The 22,489-nt window shown below is 35.2% G+C and overlaps 1 protein-coding gene across 1 annotated transcript in view; it reads right to left on the reverse strand.

Moving 5' to 3' along the window:
- Window positions 1-22,489, reverse strand: part of Dnc (phosphodiesterase dunce) — a 296,932-nt gene that overhangs the window by 268,192 nt on the left and 6,251 nt on the right. Inside the window, exon 2 of the mRNA XM_071726336.1 lies at window positions 11,692-12,870. Within this exon, the coding sequence (XP_071582437.1) occupies window positions 11,692-11,924 (233 nt within the window). The 5' untranslated portion in view covers window positions 11,925-12,870. The remainder of the gene's footprint in view (window positions 1-11,691; window positions 12,871-22,489) is intronic.

Consider the following 22,489-nt stretch of genomic DNA (forward strand, 5'->3'; position numbering starts at 1 on the left):
AATTCTATTACCTGCGCATTAGGTAACTTATAAAAATACTATGGGCTATTTTACGTGCAACCACCCAATATTGAACACATGCAAACTTACCCTATATCATTGACATCATTCGTTGGACTGACATGGCATTTATAACACAGCTAAGACTTACCTGAAACAAAAATACATTTTTGGTCAGAAATACATACAGCAAAATAATATTAATTCTACTAAAAATGTAATCACAAGGGTAAACTATAATATTATTATAAATTCAGAAAGAATTGTTTTTCATCTATTATGCTAAATTCGTATCGTCATCGAACTTTCCGACAGTCGGCCGTTCGTTGGATAAAACAAGATATTCAAACCCAACGGAGTTTATCGATCGCCATACAAAAGCTTCAAGCTCCAATGCAAAAGCTCTGTACCGACACAGGGATAAGGAAGAATTCTACAAAAACATGGAACCTCTTGGAAAAGCAAGGAAACCACCCGTTTGTGGAAATCGAAATCAGAGCGCAGCACCACTACATATTTAAAATTATATAGAATTTTGTCGCGTTAACTATTACAGTTAGCGAAAGAAGAAGTATTTTTTCATTATAACATTAATGATAAAATTATTTTAGATTATAGATAATATATAAAACGTCTCAAAACTAATTAACACGTTAACACTCTGATTAATTTCTCCAAAATCTTCATCACCGAAATAAGCATCGGATAAGAATATATATCATTTATTCAAATTAATAAATGCAAATGTAGACTGTTTACACTACATCTGCAGCGTATTTACTTCAAAACTAATGAAATTGTGATTTTCGAAGTGTATATAACGTCGCGTCGATGCATATTCCTATATATAGAATTATAGAACCTATGCTAACAAGGTTTCCTACATCTTACGTTTCCGGTTCAACTGTCGCAACTCGCAACCTCCTAGAACTTTAATTAATACAGTTATACAAAGATTGCGCGTGAAAATTAGTACCGAATCATGCTGCTAATTACTCTCTCTCTCTTTCTCTCTTCAAGAATAACATTTGCCTATAAACCGTTTCTTACCTTCATTACCTGCACGAGCGACGGCATTTTACTACTTTTTAAAATTTATGTGGTCTAGCTGGGGCACAGCTAGCCATTTACGTTAGTGAAATTTTACTGCTTCATTTAAGATTTAACGTTCCACGCGCGTCTCTTGTTCGCCGCGATGCTTATGAACATTTTACTGTGCTATATACGAAGAAAATATGCCTTGAAACGTCATAGATATAAAGCATAAATCATCTAGCATAATCCAAAATGGAATTTCTTACTCTTTTTTTTTTCTTTTGTAAGGTATTGTATGCCGGGAATAATAAATTGTACAGCACAAATCCTCCATGTCGTCCCTAGTACATAATACTCCTTAATAAATTCTTCGCGTAATATATGCCTAAAGGACTTGTTGCATGAACCATTCTTTTCGTGCTACCAAATAAAGACGGTGAACGATAATTAAATTACTTAATAAAGTTGAGATTGTACGACTACTGCTTACGTTAGTATAAACGAATTTTTTTTTTTTTTTTTTTTTTGTTAACGGTGTAGCAAGCATGACTTAGAAATGAGGGCGTTACTAAACTATTCAGAACCGTCGGTCAACAAATGCCGCGCAATGAAAAATCACATTTTCAATAGCACGAGATAAATTATCGATTATTCCCGAGATTTTATTTGAACGTTTCTAAAAAAAGCCGAATATACGTCATAACAATGGCGTGTTAGTATCGAAATACTCTAAGGGCTGGTTGTTCCAGCCTGTTGGTAAACTACCTAATAGTTAAATCATATGTACGTCTTTGTTTATCCTTTACATTGAACAAAGATAGACATGTGATTTAACTATTAGGTAGCTTACCAATAGGTTGGAACAACCGGCCCTAAATGAAACAAGCTAATAGTTATCTTAGTCTGCCGTTATTTTCATATTTATTATTAATCTTTATTACTAAACTTTCACGATAATATTTAAATTAATATTTAAATTAATATTTCATGAAATTAAATTATGAATACTATATAACTTTGTTCTAAAATTGATATTGCTCGAAATTATTATATCATATAATAAATAAGTACAGTTATAATTGAGCCTGTAAATAATTTAGAAATGCTGGATAAACTTATAAAACATTACAGTGTTAAAATCACATGCCTATATGCACACATTTCGACTGTTTGTCACTAATTACAAATTTACATTAAAATTATAAATATATATTATAAATATACAATATTGGTACTCTGAAATTAATGCGCCAAAATTAATATAATGAATATGTAGGTTACGATCTTGGTTATGAATTCGATTTAAAATGTAAATATACGCCGTACTCGCGATAAAATTACAAAATATTGAAGTTAGCCGTGCGATCCGCCTATTTGTGACTAATTACGAATTCACATCGAATACGCATCAATAATGAGAGACGGCCATGCGTTTTAAAGCCGTTTAAAATACCGCGATATAAATTCCGAAACAAATACCGACGGTTGCGGCGGCGGCGGCGACGAGGGCACGATCAATTCTTCCTCCGCCGTTCACGATATATACCTGGGTATACACACTTACCTGCCGGCAGGTTGATGACTGCCGTATAACAGGTCGATACCAACCCGTAACTCCGTATAACTGCATTGCAGACACACCGACTACTCGGCACGATAAGCTTTGCGAAAAGCTTTGCACTCATTACGTCCGCGATTCTTACGATTAAAATCAGAGTCTTGCGCGATCCTCTACCGTAATAAAAATCTCACCCCGAACATTTTTCATCGCAAAATAACCCGTCAATGTCATCGTCATAAAATATTCATCGATTATGTCCAATCTGGGATTTTAATGAGCGAGCATCGATCGAAACGTAATCGCATAACGCTATCAGCATTATTTTTTCAAATTCTTATTAATAATTGCATTTCTAAATTCTTATTACATTATAAATTTTATTTTCTTGAACTACTTTCCGTGTAAAAAAAATTTAGCGCGCCTTTTAATTTATGGACTCCGTGATTAACTTCATTTATCACAATCTACTAAAGGTCATGCTTTACGTTATTTGCTACGTTATATAAACTCGCATATACCATAATAAATGAAATCCTAAGTTCTTTCACATGACTTAATCAAAAGTGGATATGCCGGTCCTCATATACGTTTTCATTAACAAAATTTGTACGAAATTGGATTTCGTGCGTCGATAAAACGCGCCTCCCTGTGTGGCGAAAGTCGCGCTAATGGGTCGATTTAATAAACGGAACCGAATGAATCTTGCTTACCATTGACGCGCATATCAAATTTCTATAATAACGTCAACGTCGTCAGCTTCGGATGGCACGGTAGACAGATGCCTCGATTTGTCCAATTTACCTGATTTTCCTCATGTTATGCGTATTTCCAACAAACCGAATATGTAATCGATGGTCATCCTATACGGTTTAATCAGCGGCGACCCTATGCTCACGACATATTACGTCAAACCTATGCAAACACTGTACGGCTGTTTCCTCCAATGCAGTTTATACAATAATCCCTGGCTTCTGCGAGAGATCCATTATTTGTCGTCGCTCGCATATTGGATATTTAAGCTCTGTCTAACCACGATAATCGAATTGATTCACATAATCGCTTTATCATCGAACGCACTTTGAACTAACAGGTTTAAACAACATCCGCGTTACTCAGCGAAGTCATTTTTAGTCCTGTAAGCCAGGGTTTAAAACTAGCACGTATACCACGGGGCCTCTGTGCAACGCATGAGCGCGAGAAAATGACGCGGAGGAGGCCATTTGAGCGCCGTAATTACGCTTCGCAAACGGCATAGAATAACAAATGAAGTTAAGAACTATCATTTGAGATATGGATCTTTACTGTATTCGATGCGACTGGATTAAGCTGGATAAGCGGAAAGTTTAATTTAATGGATTCCGGAAAATAGAATTTCCGTGCATCACTGTTATTCGTCATTGTTTAAGTACGGTTTATCTAGTTTTCCCGGGAATTATAATTGCAAACGTAGTGACGTTTCCAGATCCGTATCGGCTTCTACGTGACACATTCTAACACGCATACACGCATATTGTAGATTAACAAAGCGAGACATGCTGAACTGTGAAAATATGAAAATATACGATTTTACGATCTCTGACGGCCTGTTGATGCACATATTTGCATAACGAGCGCAATGCCTGTTAGAGCGTGGTTCAATCATGTATATCAATCAATTATGCGTACGCTATTATAAGCTCTGCTCCATTAATTAATTTCTAACTGCTTCATAGGAAAGAAAATAATTAATATTCCTTGAACAATCGATAATCTAATATTTGACGAGTAGGAGGATGTAAATCCAAAAACTCATCTTTTTTCAGAGGAAGCTCGTAGAATTTTAAAACGCGCGCATTAAACTTAATAAGATTGAAACTTGTATATAAAATAATTGATATTTGTAACAATTTATGTAAATAGTTTTTTACTTTAAAATACAAACTCTGTCGGCATCTCTTCTTTTATTATTTCCTCCAAATAATCCTATTCAGAAGAGTCAGCTCAAAATACGTCTTTAGCGTATAGTTTACATAATTCGCTTCCTTGATTACAAACGTGGTATAAATGTAAATGTCAGAAGTAATAATTTTATTCCACCTCTTCTACCAAAGTGCAAAATTGCATCGTTTGTCCCTCTATAAAAGAGATATTCTTTCGTGCGCGTATATCGCGCGCGAATCTCTCTCCCTTCGTGATACCGTACTATTATTCATATTTCGATGTTTAATCAAATTTCCACGTACACGTACTACTCTTAATCATCGTGTCGAGGGAGTGACTTTTGAAAATATGCAGTTTTCGCGAATAGGGAAAGGCCGACGATAAATCGACGTTCGTTATCATTGTTATCGGCAGAATCGACGAATCCATCCCCACGCGAACAAAGCACTTATATTCCGCGTCCATTCAGAGCGCGAAACTACATAGGCCGCATAGGCGTGATAGCCAGATCTACCCGACTCCGACCACTTCCACTTGTACTTTCGGTTTATGCGCGCATGTGAAAAAGAATACCTACATATCTACACGACGGCGAAAGTATCGACGCGGAGGGTATCGACCACGCGGCACGTGACACGCGGACAGAACTTCTGCCGCCACAGGAATTTCTGCGGACACAGGGGTTAACACACGCTAAAGTGGTTTCGTGCTTCCGCCGAGATACGGACTAAAAACGGTCGCCGTGTGTGCACGTTGCGGATCGCAAATTCTCGAGCCGGCGTTATCGCGCATATAATGAAGTGCAGTCGCCTATCCGTCTTTCGACTACGTCGTCTCATTTCCCGAAATCTCGTCCGATAATCGCGCGCGAAATGTCAAGCAAAGTATATAGATGTCAAGCGATAAAAGTGTCAGAAATCGGATTCTTATTTCATCGAATCAGCACCATAACTTCACCGCCATTGTAACGCCGTTTATTTTTCATTAGTCCACCCAGATCAACGGGCACTTTATCGAGCTGCCAAAAATACCCAAACTTCCATTCGCTTGACCTAATATGACATAGACGTAATAAAAAAAAACAATCAAAGGAGGTCGTTTTCTTCAAAATTTTATCGCAAGACAAATTTAAATATCGTTAATTTTAGAAGAGAAAGGAACAATATGTGGGTGTCTAATTTACAAAGTGCAAATTCCTTTCTTCCTTATCACAGAAAGATAAAATCTAAATATAAGACCATAATTTTCTGAAAAATTTAACAGTTTAATGGTTTTAAGAGCTTATCATCTTTTTTAGTTTGTCCACGGTAGAAGCTCCGTGCTACTGCGTGAGAAATTGCCTCGAACTTTCAGGCAGTGAAGATAACGCGGATAAACCATGATAAGGATCGATGTGTTCATGCTTTTTGCTTCTAGCATGAGCTTAATAGCGTGTTTTGTTATTATATACACGCACATACACTCGCTATTCAAAGTTCAAGAAGAACCGAGTAGTCCATTTATCGAATACATAGAACAATTAGCACACAGCATACACTACTTAACGAATGTACTAAATCCGGTGCTTGTTTTACGACAGTAAGTACTACGACTAACGAATAGAGATACGATAGAAATACAACACCAATTTCCCCGCAACTCGCGAGCATCCAAGTTGAAATAAGTAATTATCTCGACGAAAAGTATTATGCACAATCGTTAAGAGGAAAACTTAGAAGATAAGTAAGATAATCTAAAACTTAATGACAACACATCTTTTATAACAAATTTAAAATTAAAGGAAAAGATTATGAAAATAAATAATTATATCGGCAAAAAGTATCATCCCCAACTTATATGCATGTATAATCCTTAAGAGAAAAATTAATGACATCTTTTTTACAAGAAACTTAAAATTAAAGAAAACGTTGTTGAAGATGGAAAGCATACAAAAGCAGAAAACTAAGTTAAAGTGAACGAAAGTAAGGATATATATAGTACAAGTTACAATGAAAATGAAAAACATGCGATACAAAAAAATTCGATGTAATCTTGAACAATCCAACTGTTGGAGAACTGCCAGAAATTACGTTTCATTAAAGACCTAACAAGAAATACAATTATCGTCAACGACACATTTACTCCAGCTGAACTTTCCGATAATTAATATTGAACACACAAAAGGAATTATCTTTCAGACGAAGGAACTACGAACTCTGTTATCCTCTCATTGTCAAATGCAGACACGTAGATAAAGAACGGAAATCCATCGTATTTCAACACGAATATATATGTTCTTCCAAGTTTCGTCGGTCTATGTCTCTTGCGTCTGACTTTCTCTTATCTACGATTATCCTTCTCAAAATGGAGCGTGAGAGTTATTTTCAGAGCCTACGACATTAAAATTGGATCTCGTTCGTCTGATGACATTAAAAATGAAGTGATAAAAAATTGCGTAGAGAAAGTAATCCTGCATTTTTTAACACTTTTGAATAAATGATACTGTGGGAGAAACGTGATTATATATATTTAAAATTTTTACCTTAGTGTAAGATACATACTATACATTTTGTTTAGCATAGTATGTGTATATATTGAAATTTTATTAAAGTAGACGTATTGCATATAGACTTTGTAAAAATTTACTTAAAACTAAACATTCAAGTTACAATACTGCATAAAAAGATCTCGAGATATAATTAAAATATTATTACGATAATTAAATATTTACTAAAGCTATATGCTAACTCTCACACACGTTTGAAGAGGTACGACCGATCGATGAACGACGGTCGCGGAAAGTAGTTCATGACGCATGAATATCGAAATATGTGTCGTCTTGAATTCCTCCGAAAATTCTTGATTATTTTCCAAACGTGCGATAAACGTGAAATTTCAATCGAATGTTAAACCTAAATAAATTTTGCAAATTACCGCATTCAATAATTCATTTTCTCTTGGATATTTTATAAAAGATGCGCAAGCGCCATCAATTACAAGTTAAATATTCATCTTTTAAGAATACGTAATTTATTAAGTTAAAATATGTTGTATTATTACATAAATTAATTGTAAAAATTGAAAAAAGCATGTAATGCACACTAATTACTTACACATCATAAATTTTGATACGTTCAACCGAAAAATATTAAATACTCTCTCTCCTCTCTCTTTCTCTTTTAATAACAACTTTTTATTCCTCATTCTCATTATTTTACTCATAAATTTTGACACATTCTATATAAGTATTCCCAGTAATCATCTAACTTTAACGCATCTGAATAATTACGTGGTTGAAGCGAAGGTGCAATACAGCCTTGTGCCACGATAATTAAAACACTACCCTTGAGTACGCGAGGTATTCCATAAACGTGACATGTTCAAAATTGTGTATAACAAACTTTTTACACAGTCTTTTCATGTCTCCAAGGAAATAAAATTTCAATTCAAAGCGGGGTATATGCAGAGGTTGTGTTATTTTGCTGCGTTGGCATACCTGAAAATAAATGTAGTGTATTTGTTCATCATCGATGTTCTCATTTCTTTTCTTTCGCAAAAATGTCTACTCTACGCTTTGATACTTTCGCTGGAGAACTGTTTTGCAAAAAAAAGCGCTTTTCTAGATGTACGCAAGGTGTACCCGAGAAAAATATCATATTTCCTCTAGGCTACGGAAACTGCAGTCTCAAAGAACGACGGTTGTTTCTACGAACCGGCGATACTTTTCATATCTTAAGCTGCTGAAAAATAAAACGCGGTGAAATAGCAAGAATATTTTAATGAGAAACGTATCAGAAAGCTAATCAAATTTTATTTTTAAACTAAAATTCCAATTAAAGTTTATCCTAATCGAAATCTGATATGATATATAATCACCAAAATTGTAATAGAAATATAAATATTGTAATACACGACTTATCTATTATTTTAAGTGAAGATAAAATGTAAATATAAATAAAATATAAATAGCAAAGAAAAGCGCGATATCTGGAGTATCTGTATATTTTTCTACGTAGTAAAAGCATAGCTGATGTACCCACACACTTAAATGCAAATAACAAGATTATTCCACGCGAACTAATTCCAGTGCCATAACAAAGATAACTGGAGGAAGAAAATAGAGGATGAAACTCTCGTTTTGATTACAACTCTTCTCGCGATGAGACAGATAATAATGCTCCATAAAGACTCAACGCAAAGACCATTTTCAAACTCATCTTGTTTTGAAATATCGTTATTATGATGACAAATAATCTTCAGCATTACATTTAAAAACAGAAATTAAATTCTTGCAGTTTATTCTACACTTGGAAATCTATCTATTCACATGGAATATCAGATTGCATTGTTAACCCGTTATCCCTTTGCCAAAATATGACATAGGATATCTGTTGCGTTAGCTCTGCTTTAAAAAGCAGTTTATAAGGTGAATTATATCCTCTTCAATAAAGTTACAAAAGAAAGGTTCTTATAGTAATCCTTGTGCTTATGCTGTTTTTAGCGATGTAAACAAGTTCGCCACATTAGTTCGCAATACATGTAGTGAAATATAATATAGTAAAAAGTGAGCATACACGCAAAATACACGAGACACACGAGACAAGTATTTTTAGGAAAATGTCGACGATCTATGTTTGACGTGGGATTTTAACCGTCGGACATGCGGGTATGTACAAGAGCGTCATTTGTTCGTTAGGCACCCAAGGGAAAAACATGCTATATTATGTAGTTACATTTGTTCCCGCTCTTCTACTCATGCTGTTTGCCCCATGCTGTTTGCAAGATGGAAACAAGAAAGAGGCAGATACAGAACGTTCGCCTGCTCTATTAGTATCTTAATTGCTGTCATATTTCGACGTAATTATCTCTCCTTATTCCTTTCTTAAGTAAACAATTGTTCTTTGCTATCGTGGAAATTCTACTTTCTAAAGATACAAACTCAGCACTCTTTATTCATTACCAAAGCGCCAAGTCATATCGCCATTAATAATTCATAAATGGTTACTAATTAAGAAGAGGAAGATGATGCGAGGGATCGACAAGACGCCGGCGCAACGAAGCACAAAATTATAAAGCGCTGCAAAACGCATCGAAATTAGCATTTTAAATAACTACGCTGAAATTGTTTACTTTTCCGCGAAATGTATCATATCATGAGATAAAAATACAGCCATAGTCACATGAAATAATGAGATACAAGTAATCGCACTCGCAATTAAGAAGAAGAAAAAAAACGTCTTTCCTTTTGAGCTTTCACACTTGAATACTTAATCCCTTTATGAGATATGTGTTACACATCTCTATTTAAGTGGAGTGCATCTACACGCCGCGCATTACGCAACGGCCTGACGTAACATAAGTAGTGTAGGCAAAAGCTTGCGCAAACAAGCAGCGTTATGGTCGGTATTAGCCCCAACCGGTGCATCACGTTTATAGCGTTAAATCTAGCTGGTTTTCAGCTCACGGCACGGTAACGTTATACGTGATCTTCATATCAAACAATGGAGGCTCTGTGTTAAAAATATGAAAAATGGTGTTCTTCTTTTTTACGCCGACGTTAACTTTTTTCTCATTTCGCCCGGCGGCAAAAAATCGCTGTAAAAGCAATTACCAGCCTGCTTTCTTCCTGGTACACGTTGTTCGCAACACAATAGAAATAAGGATTCTGGCAAAGATGCAACTCTACTCTAGGGATTAAAATGACGTCGTTAAATCCTTCATGCTCGCACTCGACTGAATGAAAAAACTACGACAAGTCAAAACGGTGAATACAGAATACGACGAGATCAGAGAAAATATAAAGACATACAGATGTAAATAAAGGGATGAAATGGAAAGATTCAAGGAGCGCATCTCATTCACGTCATTCCCATCAGAACGAATGTATCCCCTTAATCTTAAGATGACGGTAAGAGTTGTGATTAGTTGTCAGATCGTAAGACCCTAACGACTCATCGGTTCATCGGCAGATAATTAATCTCAATATGTCACTCCGCCCAAATTGGACAAAAAGAAAGAGGACAATACGCACGAGGATAGGGGGACTTTTGCTTACGATGAAGCATAATGATATCGATATTGAAACAGAACGGAAGTCATATCAGATGCGCACACTCACACATACATACGCTCTTCTTATATTTACCGGTAGCATAATAAACCAAGGGATACGTTCCATATTTATCATCACAAAAACATCTCTTGAGACGTTACGTATGTAAAATGCCTTTGTTTGCTGCAATACTGTAAACGTTTTGCAACAAGTGTTACCGTGCGCATTAAAACGTAATTTTATCATGTAATTCTTTTATCAAATAAGTCATGTTACATTTTCACTATTAGTAGTTTAAAATTCCTATAGTTTTACATACTAATTTTAAATTCAAATTTATCTGCTGTATTATATACTTTTTCGTATTTTAGATTTATAGATATTTAATCCGGATCGAATATATATCTAATATACATATATATATTTGGATTAGACCGGAAAGCATTAATTGTCATTGTGTTAATAGAGCAATCACTTCTCAGCACAAATTCATATGTATTCATATACCGTACGTACTACATATGTATATTCATATGTACGTAAAGCTGATAGAATTACCTATCTAATAATAATAGAATCTTTCTCTTTCTCTCTCTCTCTTTCTAGAAACATAAACTAAAAATTCTCTTCAATTTAAGATTACATCCGAAAAATTTCCGAATTGCGTTAGCTGGAAAAAAACTAGCAAACTACTATATATCCTTGTCAACATCCAACAAATGTCGAATATTGGAAAGATAAGGAAATGAGCTACTTTGATCTATATCTATAAGCTTTAAGACCAGTGATTCTCAATACGGAGAATTTAACATTCATGTCAAACGTGACCCCGTGACAAATTTATTTGCTCCATTTTATTTGCAATCTTCGAGAGGACAAGCACAGTAGGAAAAAAACCTTTCTCATCCATTATATCCCCCAAGCGAGTTTTATCTTTTATAGAATATTTAACCGAGTTCACCAGGGAGCTATACAATTGGGGATGTTAAACAGCCGCGGGCAAAGATAACGCCCAATTAAATTTTCGAGCAAATCGTATTGATCCAGCGATATTCGAGTATGAGAGAAACCGCTAGCCTAGCCGGGCACATAGGCGTACAAGGAGGAGGTCAAAGATCGAGACGACGCGAAATCGATCACTTACCTTCGGCAATGTGTGGGCGCGACGGGCCAGCTCCTTCTCGTTCTCAGGATTATAGCGGGCGGTCTCGCGTGACCGACGACCGGCGCCGAGGTGCGTCCCTGATTTCTTTTCCCCCAGAGATGACCGCCGACGGGCACGTTACCATATCCCGGTATTCCGGGATGCGGCCCGCTCTCGCTGCAAGCGCGTCGCGAGAACATTTCGCGCTTCCTTTCGTCGCACTTCATCATCATCGCATGGATCCCCACGCCCGCTCGATCGCCGATCGAGCTCTCTACGCCGCAACGAAACTCGCCGCTCGTGAAACCTCGCGATAATAAAAAAAAAGCCGAGATATTGGCTCTTCTCTACGTAATATGCGAGGTTTAACGAGCTCCTTTTATAACCGCACTAACCATCAAAAGTCTCTCTTCTGCCTTTATTTAATTGCGCGAATGCATATAACACCATCGTCTCCTCCATCCCGATATGCACTGACAAATCATCATTACTGTATATCACGCAAAATCAGTCAACAGCGGTAATGATATGATAAAGGTAATTGCCATTCGCTGCTTAATATAGAATAACTAATTCACCATTTTTCCTAGTATTAATATCGTAAAACAGTTTTAAAATCTTGTAGCACTACCGAGTTTTCTATCCTATTTTTTTTATATCCTTAGGCTTTTCGACGAGTCCAGAGCAATGATGGATTCGCTTTGAATATGCGGCTACGAAGCGGCAAAGCGTACATTGACGTAGGTCCCCATATTAAATATCCGTAGGGTATTTGTCGTTTGCTTCGGGAAATTCACGGTCAGTTGGTCGTACAAAGTTCAAAACCGAAAGTATCGATATGTCTGAGAGAAAATCGCTAATTCGTGTCACAGTCTCAAATTGAACTTTGATCATTAATAGTCACTTTAAAGTACGATAAGTATCTGTTTAAACTTTTAAACGATCATAAATTATCAAGAGGCAGCACTTGAAAGCTACGCTTCGAGATTATTAATCATATATCACTCTCTCGCCACTGAAATAATGTCGTTTACGTGAATGTTATACATCCGCTTTCTATCGTGCCTAACGTTTGTAACGATCAACAATAGCATCACCTAATATTTGCATGTAGTTAGCATAATTGCCATCGTGCGTTCCTACAGCGATGTTCTTGTCCTGGATACTCGTAATTTCCATCTGAAATTTAACAATCGGGATTCCTGTGAATGTCACGCGACATTTCTAACAGGAACAAAACCAGATACACCGATTACATTACAACGATTGTCGCATTGTGGAACCCACGTTCTTATAAACTTTAAAAATAATTATTTGAGATATAGTTCTCAATAATTCAACATAACAAATCTAAAGATGTTAAGTTTATAAACAAATATATTGGACGTCCCCCCAATAGATACCTAATGATAAAAATATATATTACACATTTTAAATACGAATTTCTACAGTAAGCTCATCTTGTATTTTTTTACTTTTACCATATATCCACCTAAAGAAAACCAACATCTTCTGTAGGAAAATATGATTAATGTTAAATGTATTCCCATGAGAGCTAACACGATAACGCGATACTTCGCTACTAGAAAGCGCCAAGTGGAGTAACGCACGATGCACGTAGACTAATACAGTTTCTAACATCGCGAAGCTTTTTGTAGGAGCGCTTTACGCTTTAGATATGTGGCACGAAGACTAAAAAAGCTCAGTACACTTGCTCAGCGCAGTAATGGCGCCAGGCAAGATGAGACACTATAGAGGGTACGATAGGGACATAAGGTTCTACCCGTTCCCCAGCGACGTTATATCGCGAGCTCAGTAAGAGCTATCAATATAGACGCGCACAACTTGATATCACGCTTGCCTCAATGTTCACATGGCACACATTCTATAGACACATGGTATTAGTACATATCCACATCTTTACCTATAGTGATACATTTAGCATGTAATGCGCCGCTGTCTAACTGTTTTATTTGCATTCAATATTCAAGAGGCGAGTTACACTCGTATTTAGTGAGCTAGAAGGAAAATTTCAATAAAATAAAAATCTATATTTTTTGCACATAATATTAATTCTCCGATCGTATAATTAAACTAATTTCTGCGGAAAACTTAGAATAAAAAAATTACTGACATACACTTCGATATCAAGCTAAAGTATATATCATTTTATAATTAAAACAGTGAAAATTCTCAGAAAAAACTTTTACGCGCAGAATAAAATAGAATGGTATTATCATTTAAACCACTTCCATCGTACCCCGTCTTGTTCAAACAATTCTTTTTCCAAGATTAATAATGACTCCGATGGTCCCTTGATCCTGATATTTGAACGCGCGATGAAACGTGACAAAAGCGAAGTAAAGATAATCTGGGGAACAGTTCCTCCTTATGAGACATTTTCGTGGCGGACTTTCTTAAGATCGCGCGCAAATCTTGTATAAACTATACCACAGCGCAAAAAAGATCTCGGGACAGTCATAAAAGACTGGGAGAGAAAATATCTTCCAGCACATAAACCTACTTGGCTTTATGCGAACTACCGGTGGATAGGAAATTATGTCGCGACCAACTTCTATTCCGAACGATTCGCGGCTCGTCACGCATCAGAACGAAGCCGTAATTCCGATTCGGGACGAGCCACGATATCGCTAACTCGAAGTCGATAAACAAAGCTCGCTACACAACAAGATTATCGTAATACCCTTCTGTCACGACAATCAGCAGGCGACACCATATCAAGTAGACAAAGCAGAGAATATAACAAAGTATATAGTATGTAGCAAAGTCAGAGAATTGTATTATAACTGTTGCAAATATACAAATATATATATATATATATATATATATATATATATCCCAGAAACATTGCCCTACATTTGTTATTACGCCAAATAATTTTCGCTAAACCGAAACTCAAAGTATTGTTTGGTACGTGTATTAATTTTCATGGAGTCCTATACTTTTAAAGTATAATAGCTTAATTCTTATGCATGAGAAACTTAATTGTAGTATATATAGTGTACAGTGTACATTAAGAAGCGCTACTTTATTAAAATTAGAAGCAGTGTTATTAATTTCTACGAAACTATACTATTTCCGAAGGATTTAATTCTTATGCATGAAAAGCTTATTCATGTTCGGACATATAATACATATTAAAAACACAATTATTAAAATTAACCTTAATACTCTTTCATTCAAATAATCTTTCAGTGAATGCTCAAAAATTCATTGCTAAATTCGTTGCATTATACTGTGATTAAATTTTTAAATATAACGCTGGATATGTTATATAAAAAATAAATGAAAAAATAAATAAAAAGAAATATTTTTTTCATGTTACCCTTTTACCCTTGTTGTGAAATGTTTTCCATTTTACCTTTAATACTCTTGTATTCAAATATAATTTTTTTTAAAATCACGTGTGTGCGTTGTGTACATATCGTAGAGAATTAAAATATAAAAAACCAATTTCATCTACTGCTAGTTAGTGCATATATCACGTTAAACATAACATCGTAAATATAAGTTAAGCCGTGAAGTATAAGTTTAATTTAAAGACTTTGCAAATGCTTTACAAGTTAAACTAATAGTCAACACTAAATGATCTACGTAAAGAAAAAAATTTCTTATGAAAATATAAAGTTAACCGGCGCTAGAATATAATTAAAATGTGATAAAACATGCCATGAATTTAAAATCATTTAAGCACCCCCTTATAAGAAAGAAAACTTTTTACGCGCGCACGTGAAAAGATTAACATCAATAAATCCCGAGATAATGAAAACACGATAAAACGCACAATCGTTCATAATGATTTCCGGAACACTTTTCCCTTTTTTTTAAATAATTGGAGAGATTCTTTGAAATTCTCGAGCAATCTTGTTCGCGCGATATTATACACGCAGAGATGGAGGTAATTAGTACTCGTCTGACTCGCTCCCTTTTTCCCTCAAACCCCAACAAGATTCATTCGAACACATCCGCGCGTACAGAAATGCTCGCTGGACTTTAATTAAGGTAATAATTTATTGCGAGGGAAAAATAAAGTTAATAATCAAACGACAGTGAAACATCAGCGAGTGTAGCATTTTAGACGGACTTAACTCGGGTTTCGATATTATAAATTAAGTGAAATGCAGGAGATTGCACGAAGGATGGAACAAAAGCTTGTCGTCCGAACGTAATACTTTTGGAAAATTGTTAATTACCTCGCATAAGATGTAACTGCATTATTGAATATTTCAATAGCAACAAGTAGCAGCGACACAGAAAACGACGCGACGCTTCGACGAATTCTAATTTTGTAACCAATAAATTTGCGTCGTTTGAGAAGACATTACATAATTCAGAACATGAATATTGTATTATCTCATTATGCAACAAAGTGGAGATGACAGTTAAAAAAAAAACGTGAAAATAGAGGAAAGGAAGATAATGATTATAAAGATTCTGTAACTTTATTATGGCCGTCTACGTTGTTACATTTTTATCATGGAAAAATAAAACATATGAATCTACTTTCAATACAGTCGACATCATATTTCTACAATTTCACAAAGTAAAGTATAAATTAATAAGAATATATATTTCTATGGAATCGGTATACCTTCACAAGTGCAAATTTAAAATATCTTTTTCCAACTAAATATATCCAAGTGTGAATATTACATTATTATATGTATTAGTAATTGTGAATATCTTTAAAATAATTTTTCCATACATTTTTAATATAATTCTTGTTCTAAATTCTTGCAGTATTTATAATGATTTTTTCAGATATACAATATTAAATCTCACATCTGAGAACGGAAAAATTAATCACGAATTGTAATCCATTTTTATTCATCCACTAATCATCACGTGTTACAAGAAAAGCCAACCAATCCCAAACAGTTTCGCCCATCGATTAATTTTCTTCCAACCCTAATTTAAGGATCGCTACGTCGTGGCAATGACCCACGCAAGTTTATTAGAAGATTGACGTGAAGGGATGCGAGCGCCTTCACTCTTCAAACATTTATTATCCCACACGAAATACGACATGCGCGAATACTACTAGAAGAAATAGGAAATACGAGGGAATCCGTGTGATAGGGGTTGCCGTATAAATTTATGTTTGCGATATATCTTGCAGTTTCGTCGATTTCAGAGCTCTATACAACCTTCGGATTTTTTTATCGCTTATGCTGTCATCGTCAATGTGTCATATATAAAACATACAATTTCTTTCCTATTGACGCACAGATGTCACTAAGCACAATAAAATATTAAAATCTAGAATGCAAACGAAAACGCGGATTACGTCTATTGCAATATATTCGAATCTGAGAAAAACGCGTCATTTTCTTGAACGCGCGAGAGTTGTAACAACGTTTATTATCCATTTAAATAAGATTTTGTAATCTATTTCTAATTTACTTTTAAATTCCATTAAGTCTAAGTGAAAGAAGCAATAAGAAAATTATAATACAGTCTACACGCGCGCGCGTGCGTGCGCGCACACTGTGCGCGATAATGATCGCTTTGTCTCTGTCTTATCTCATAGGATCACGTCATGTCAGACCAATTCGAATCAATACCAGTCTGCACACATGAGTACCGTTCTGCGTATTGTAGGCTTGATTAAAGGAGCACTTCTGTAATTATTGAGAAATACAGTCTACAATATCCCATCTAAAATAAACTGACAACGAAGGAAGAAATTATCGAAAGAAGAAGCACTTTCGCGTCATCTTATAAAAACTTCGCGCAAGAAAAATTCGTTTCCAAAAGCGTCGAGTAAAATACTATAATAAAAAAGAAAGTGTATCGGAAGGACTTCGTATTTATTCCAACGGATTCTACCTTCGGCTTGCTACAATTGACGATTAACCGTTGGTAATTCAACGGCAGACGCATTATAAACGCGAGGAAGAAACCCTATACGCGAAGGAAACTTGTCCTTCTCTCTTCCGTGACCTATGCTTACAAAGAAACGCGAAACAAAAGACATGGGGAAAGGTGATCGAATTTCGTCGCTCCTAACGACGAAGAAACTCGTAGACAATAAGAACGAAAAAGAAAGTTTTCTATCACACGTCTTAAGTTTACGGTCTGAGAAGAGAATGTTACCTACGCCTACGCGGTCTTTCAAGTCGGTCCCATCTTCGATCCAATTCTCTGTAATCAGATCCAATATAACTCGCGTAACCCTTCAGCAAGATGCAACGAGCTGAGTCTATTACATCGTCTAATCGGTCGACGGTTCATTTCAGAGCCGGCAATAGTTAGAGCCGCGCAATACGACCAGATAACGGATATCCTACGGACGGATGAAAAATGAAGATGGGGCGTATCGCTAGGAATTATTAATTTTTTTAAAAAAAGAAGCTATCTCTCTCAGCAAATCGATAAGAGAATTAAGAATCCGTAACACGGATAATAACGGGATGAGATCTGACAGGAGAAATAGAGGATGTTCTTTCTCGTATGATTCATGAAGTATTTCATGAACGTAGAGAATTTATCAACTGTGACAGACAAAAATCAAGAATAACTTTTGTAAGACGGAATACAATTAAATGCGAAAATCGGATATATCGTACTATTGCTTGCCGCCAAATCAATTTATAACAACTTACTTACTTGTAGCAATTAGCGCCCTGCCCTGCGAAACAGAAAAATATTTATCTTAGATTGTATGTCAAAAAAAAAGTGCAAATGACTGAGGGAAAAGAATCCTACGCTATGGTTCTCCAATTGATGAAACAATACAACAATAACATGCATACTTTTTTTTCACGCACACAGCAATTAGAATAGAAGCGAACAATTACGAGATATCTAAATTGAAGATCGTTTTGAATGCCAATCAGAGATCGATTTATTCTAAAAATTTGAATAAAATTTGAATACAATGTGAATAAACTTTAAATAAAATAGAACTGCTCACATATTGCGTTGCAATAATATCCATATATTGCAGAAAGAATTTATTGTATATTATTACAAAGGTTGTAATTCAGCCTTGTTTTCCTGCGCGCAACAACTAAGAGCTCATATTATTGGGCGCGTGTGACAAACCCTTTGTCGCAACTGATTCCAGATCGTTTTACTCGGTTACGAATGATTTACATGGTAACATATGCACCGATCGATGAGCGTGATTTTGGTGCACCGAATTCCTAGCATCAATAATGTCTAGAAGTTAATGTCGATAACGAATAACATATTTGGTTATTCTGTGATTTGAATGATTGTAGACAACGCGCATTACTATCACAATTGGCATTTATCATACGAAGCTTTCAATATATGACAGAGGAGGTGCCTCTTCTATAAACGACTTATTTCAACGTTGCTCGTCACCGAGAGAACATCGATTTCCGGTGTATCTCCAAAATAGAAGTTTATCCGTGATCCTGCTCTCTCCGTATGGCAAAAGTGCTCGTTGGAGCTTGCAAAAGTCCATCAAAGTTTCGCCTACGGTATGCTCGATAGTGCAACCACGACGATTTACATACATACATAAACACGAACATCGCGACCGCGGCAGATGCATGGAAAACAGAATTGTAATTCAGAGCCAGTTATCAAAAGCCATTATGGCTGATTTAAATTATTTGCATATCGCTTTAACCGTTTACTAAATATATCCACTGTTCCTCGACGTTCGGGAGACAAATAGTAACGTTGAGTTACACTCGGTGCTCGCGATAAGTAAATTATAACTCCGAACACACGTTAATTATGCAACTGATTGAGCTGCAGTTGCTCTTATCGCTCTAGAACAATATTGCCGAACGCGATACGAACTCTTCGATGTTCTCTACAAGCCTGTGACAAGGTGCATACCAATGAGTCGTAACAAAGGCGAGTGCTGCATCGTTCCTACCTGCACGTGAGCGCAAACCGAGAATCTGTATTGTAACGCGCGTACGTAAGGTCGAGCGTATTCAACGGAGTTAACGATAAAGTTCCTATACGGGCAGGACGTGAATAAAGCGCTTAATGACAATCGCCATTTGTGACTTCGGCACTTTGCCGGAAAATTGTATAGCATTATAGAACGTATAGAGAACTTATAGAACGTTTGACATGAGATATTAAGTGTGGCAAGCTGCGCGCGATTAGTTGCAATTGTTTAAAAGATAAACAGTAGGAAGGGACAAAAATACAGTTTCTGATTCATTTAGGGTTGTTAAGCAAAGCATTTAGACAAAATCATGAATAGCTTTACTAGACAACTCGCATGTATGTCAGCATATTCTGGTTACTTAGAAAGACAGTTTTATGTTTCTTGCCTGCGAAACAACATTGAAATATGTGCTAATTTTGGTAAAACATTTTCTCTTTTAAGAACGTTTAATTTTATCATAGACAAAATTTTGTAACTTAAATTTAATTGCTGTGAACAAATTTCTGTCTATATTTCATCTATTATACACATGCAAAATGTTTACTAATGTTACAATCTTAATATCTTAATTTGCTTTCATAAATTGTTTCCATATATTACTGTTTTCTTCCATTCTAATCTTTCTTGTAATCTATATTAAAAATTAATATTTTATAGAAAAAAACGTAGATATACCATAATTTAATTTACTTAAGTAGACTAGACCTATAAACCACACAGTCAGGCTTCACTTGCTACAAGTCGCTGAATACAAATACATGCTGAATCACTGATGGCACGATTTTTCACTTAGAAAGGTAATCTTCCGAATTAGTCTTTGAATAAAATACAGCGTCATTCGACATGATCTTCGCTACCGTCGTTTCAGAAAAGAAAAAGGGAAGTTTAGTCTGCAAATTAATGAATGATGTAATTTCTTGTGCGTTCATTATAAATTTCGCGATATTTTCCGTCTCGTTTGATCGTTTCGGTGGAACTGTGTGGCTACTAGCCCGAAACTCGAACAGCGCAAAGTAGTTAACACCGCGTGCTGTTTAAAAGTACTTAATTCCCTGTTGTAATTTAATTATACAACACCAAGTTAGTTACGCGACTGTGTTCACATGTAAATATACTTATTTGACATTTTAGAAGGTTGATGGCTAAAGCTAACACTTTAGTGTTTGCGATAGAAACTACAACGTGCTATTTTCTGCTTATATATCAAATTCCACGATCTGGAAACAAAGACTTGTGAATAAATCGTACCGAATAAATATTATTCCATTCTCTCAAAAAATACAGAGAAATTAAGAACGTATAAAATGCAGGTCGATATCTCTGATTTTCATCCTATCTTAATTTTTTACTTTTCCCTTTAATTATATTCGTATTTTATATATATTTTTTACTTGCCTCTTCTTTCAGTTTCAAAAAATGCTTCAACGTTACAAAATAAAAAGAAATCGCTTTTCAATCATTCGTTTCACTATCATCATCACAAAACTGCTGTTTGCCCGCAAAAAAAATCCGTAAAAAAGACGCATCCCCTCGGGAAATCAAACAACTGAACCAAAGTGATGCCATTTCCAATTTCCTAAAAAAAGGGAAGCCAATGGGAATCGTGTCGGCCCTTCCATTTACCCATGAGTACTAAAAAGACCATATAAAGAGAAAATATGTCTTCATGGACTGCTAAATAATAATATATGCGACACATTCGCAATAACGGCGAGTACAATTGGCTTTAATTACTACAATACATATATTACATATTTATGCAATTAATTAGTTACTTAAAATATAATTATCTGTAATCGCGTAACGTAATTTGTCATAACTGCAAAATACCATAATCTTCGTTGGCAAACGACACAAATAGTTTTGTTTAACACTAAATCGATTAATTAATAATTATTGGTGTAAATAAAAGTACTTATATAGTATTAAATTTTTACATATATATTAAACGTATTAATACAACTATTCAACTATTTAATATGTAATTTTGCTATTATTTGCTAATGTTAACCAGGGCGCGATGTAATTTGTAAAATAAAATAAACCTACTTTATCTCGCACTGTTATCTGTTGCAATTCAAATACCCCATCAAAACTGGCAATGGCATACTTCGCGCTCCATCAGTGCATGTGAGAGTTGGGGCGTAACACTATGCAATTAACCATATTGCTAGCCGTCATTATTCATTGCAGATATATCAGCGATAATAGCTTTGCCGAAGAGCACGACCGATGCGTGAGAATTGCGTATTTAAAGAGTTAAAATCACGATATTACAATATCGATAAAATTGCAAATATGCAGCGATCAAATTTTGTGACAGCAATAATTGCTTTTATTATATATGTATACTCACGTACAATATTGCTCCAAATTTATTAGAAAGTAAAATATTATTTAAAAAATAAAATTATACGCTTTTATATTTAAAATTTCATGATGTTCAATTTTCAGTATTTAAAATTTTTCAATTGTACGGATGATGGATTTCTCAGATCTTGTAACATTCAATAGCACGAAATATATTAATTATTAAATCTAAAATTTGTAATAACAAAAAAGTAAAAATAAAATACCTTTAATTTTATCGTTTAAAATAATCGAAAACAAAGTGGTTGTTCTTAATCAAGATTAGTATTTCGGTAATCGATCAAGATCAATTAGTTTTATTATTGCTTGCTATATAATACATTATTGTTCGCAATGTGTATTCCCTGCAGTAAACAAATCACACAAATTAAACCCTGTCTTTTTCTTGCAAACAACATATATGATACGGAGCTTAAAAGCTTCATACAATATATTGTATATCCAAGCAGATATTGCGAACATACTGTTGAACATGCCAAGAGCGTGTGTTAGATTCTAGGAATTTAAAAAGGAAAAGATTGTGGA

Source organism: Temnothorax nylanderi, unplaced genomic scaffold, assembly GCF_030848795.1.
Source record: "Temnothorax nylanderi isolate EJ_2023f unplaced genomic scaffold, tnyl_v1.0 TNYL_tig0009_pilon, whole genome shotgun sequence".
Classification (NCBI taxonomy): domain Eukaryota; kingdom Metazoa; phylum Arthropoda; class Insecta; order Hymenoptera; family Formicidae; genus Temnothorax; species Temnothorax nylanderi.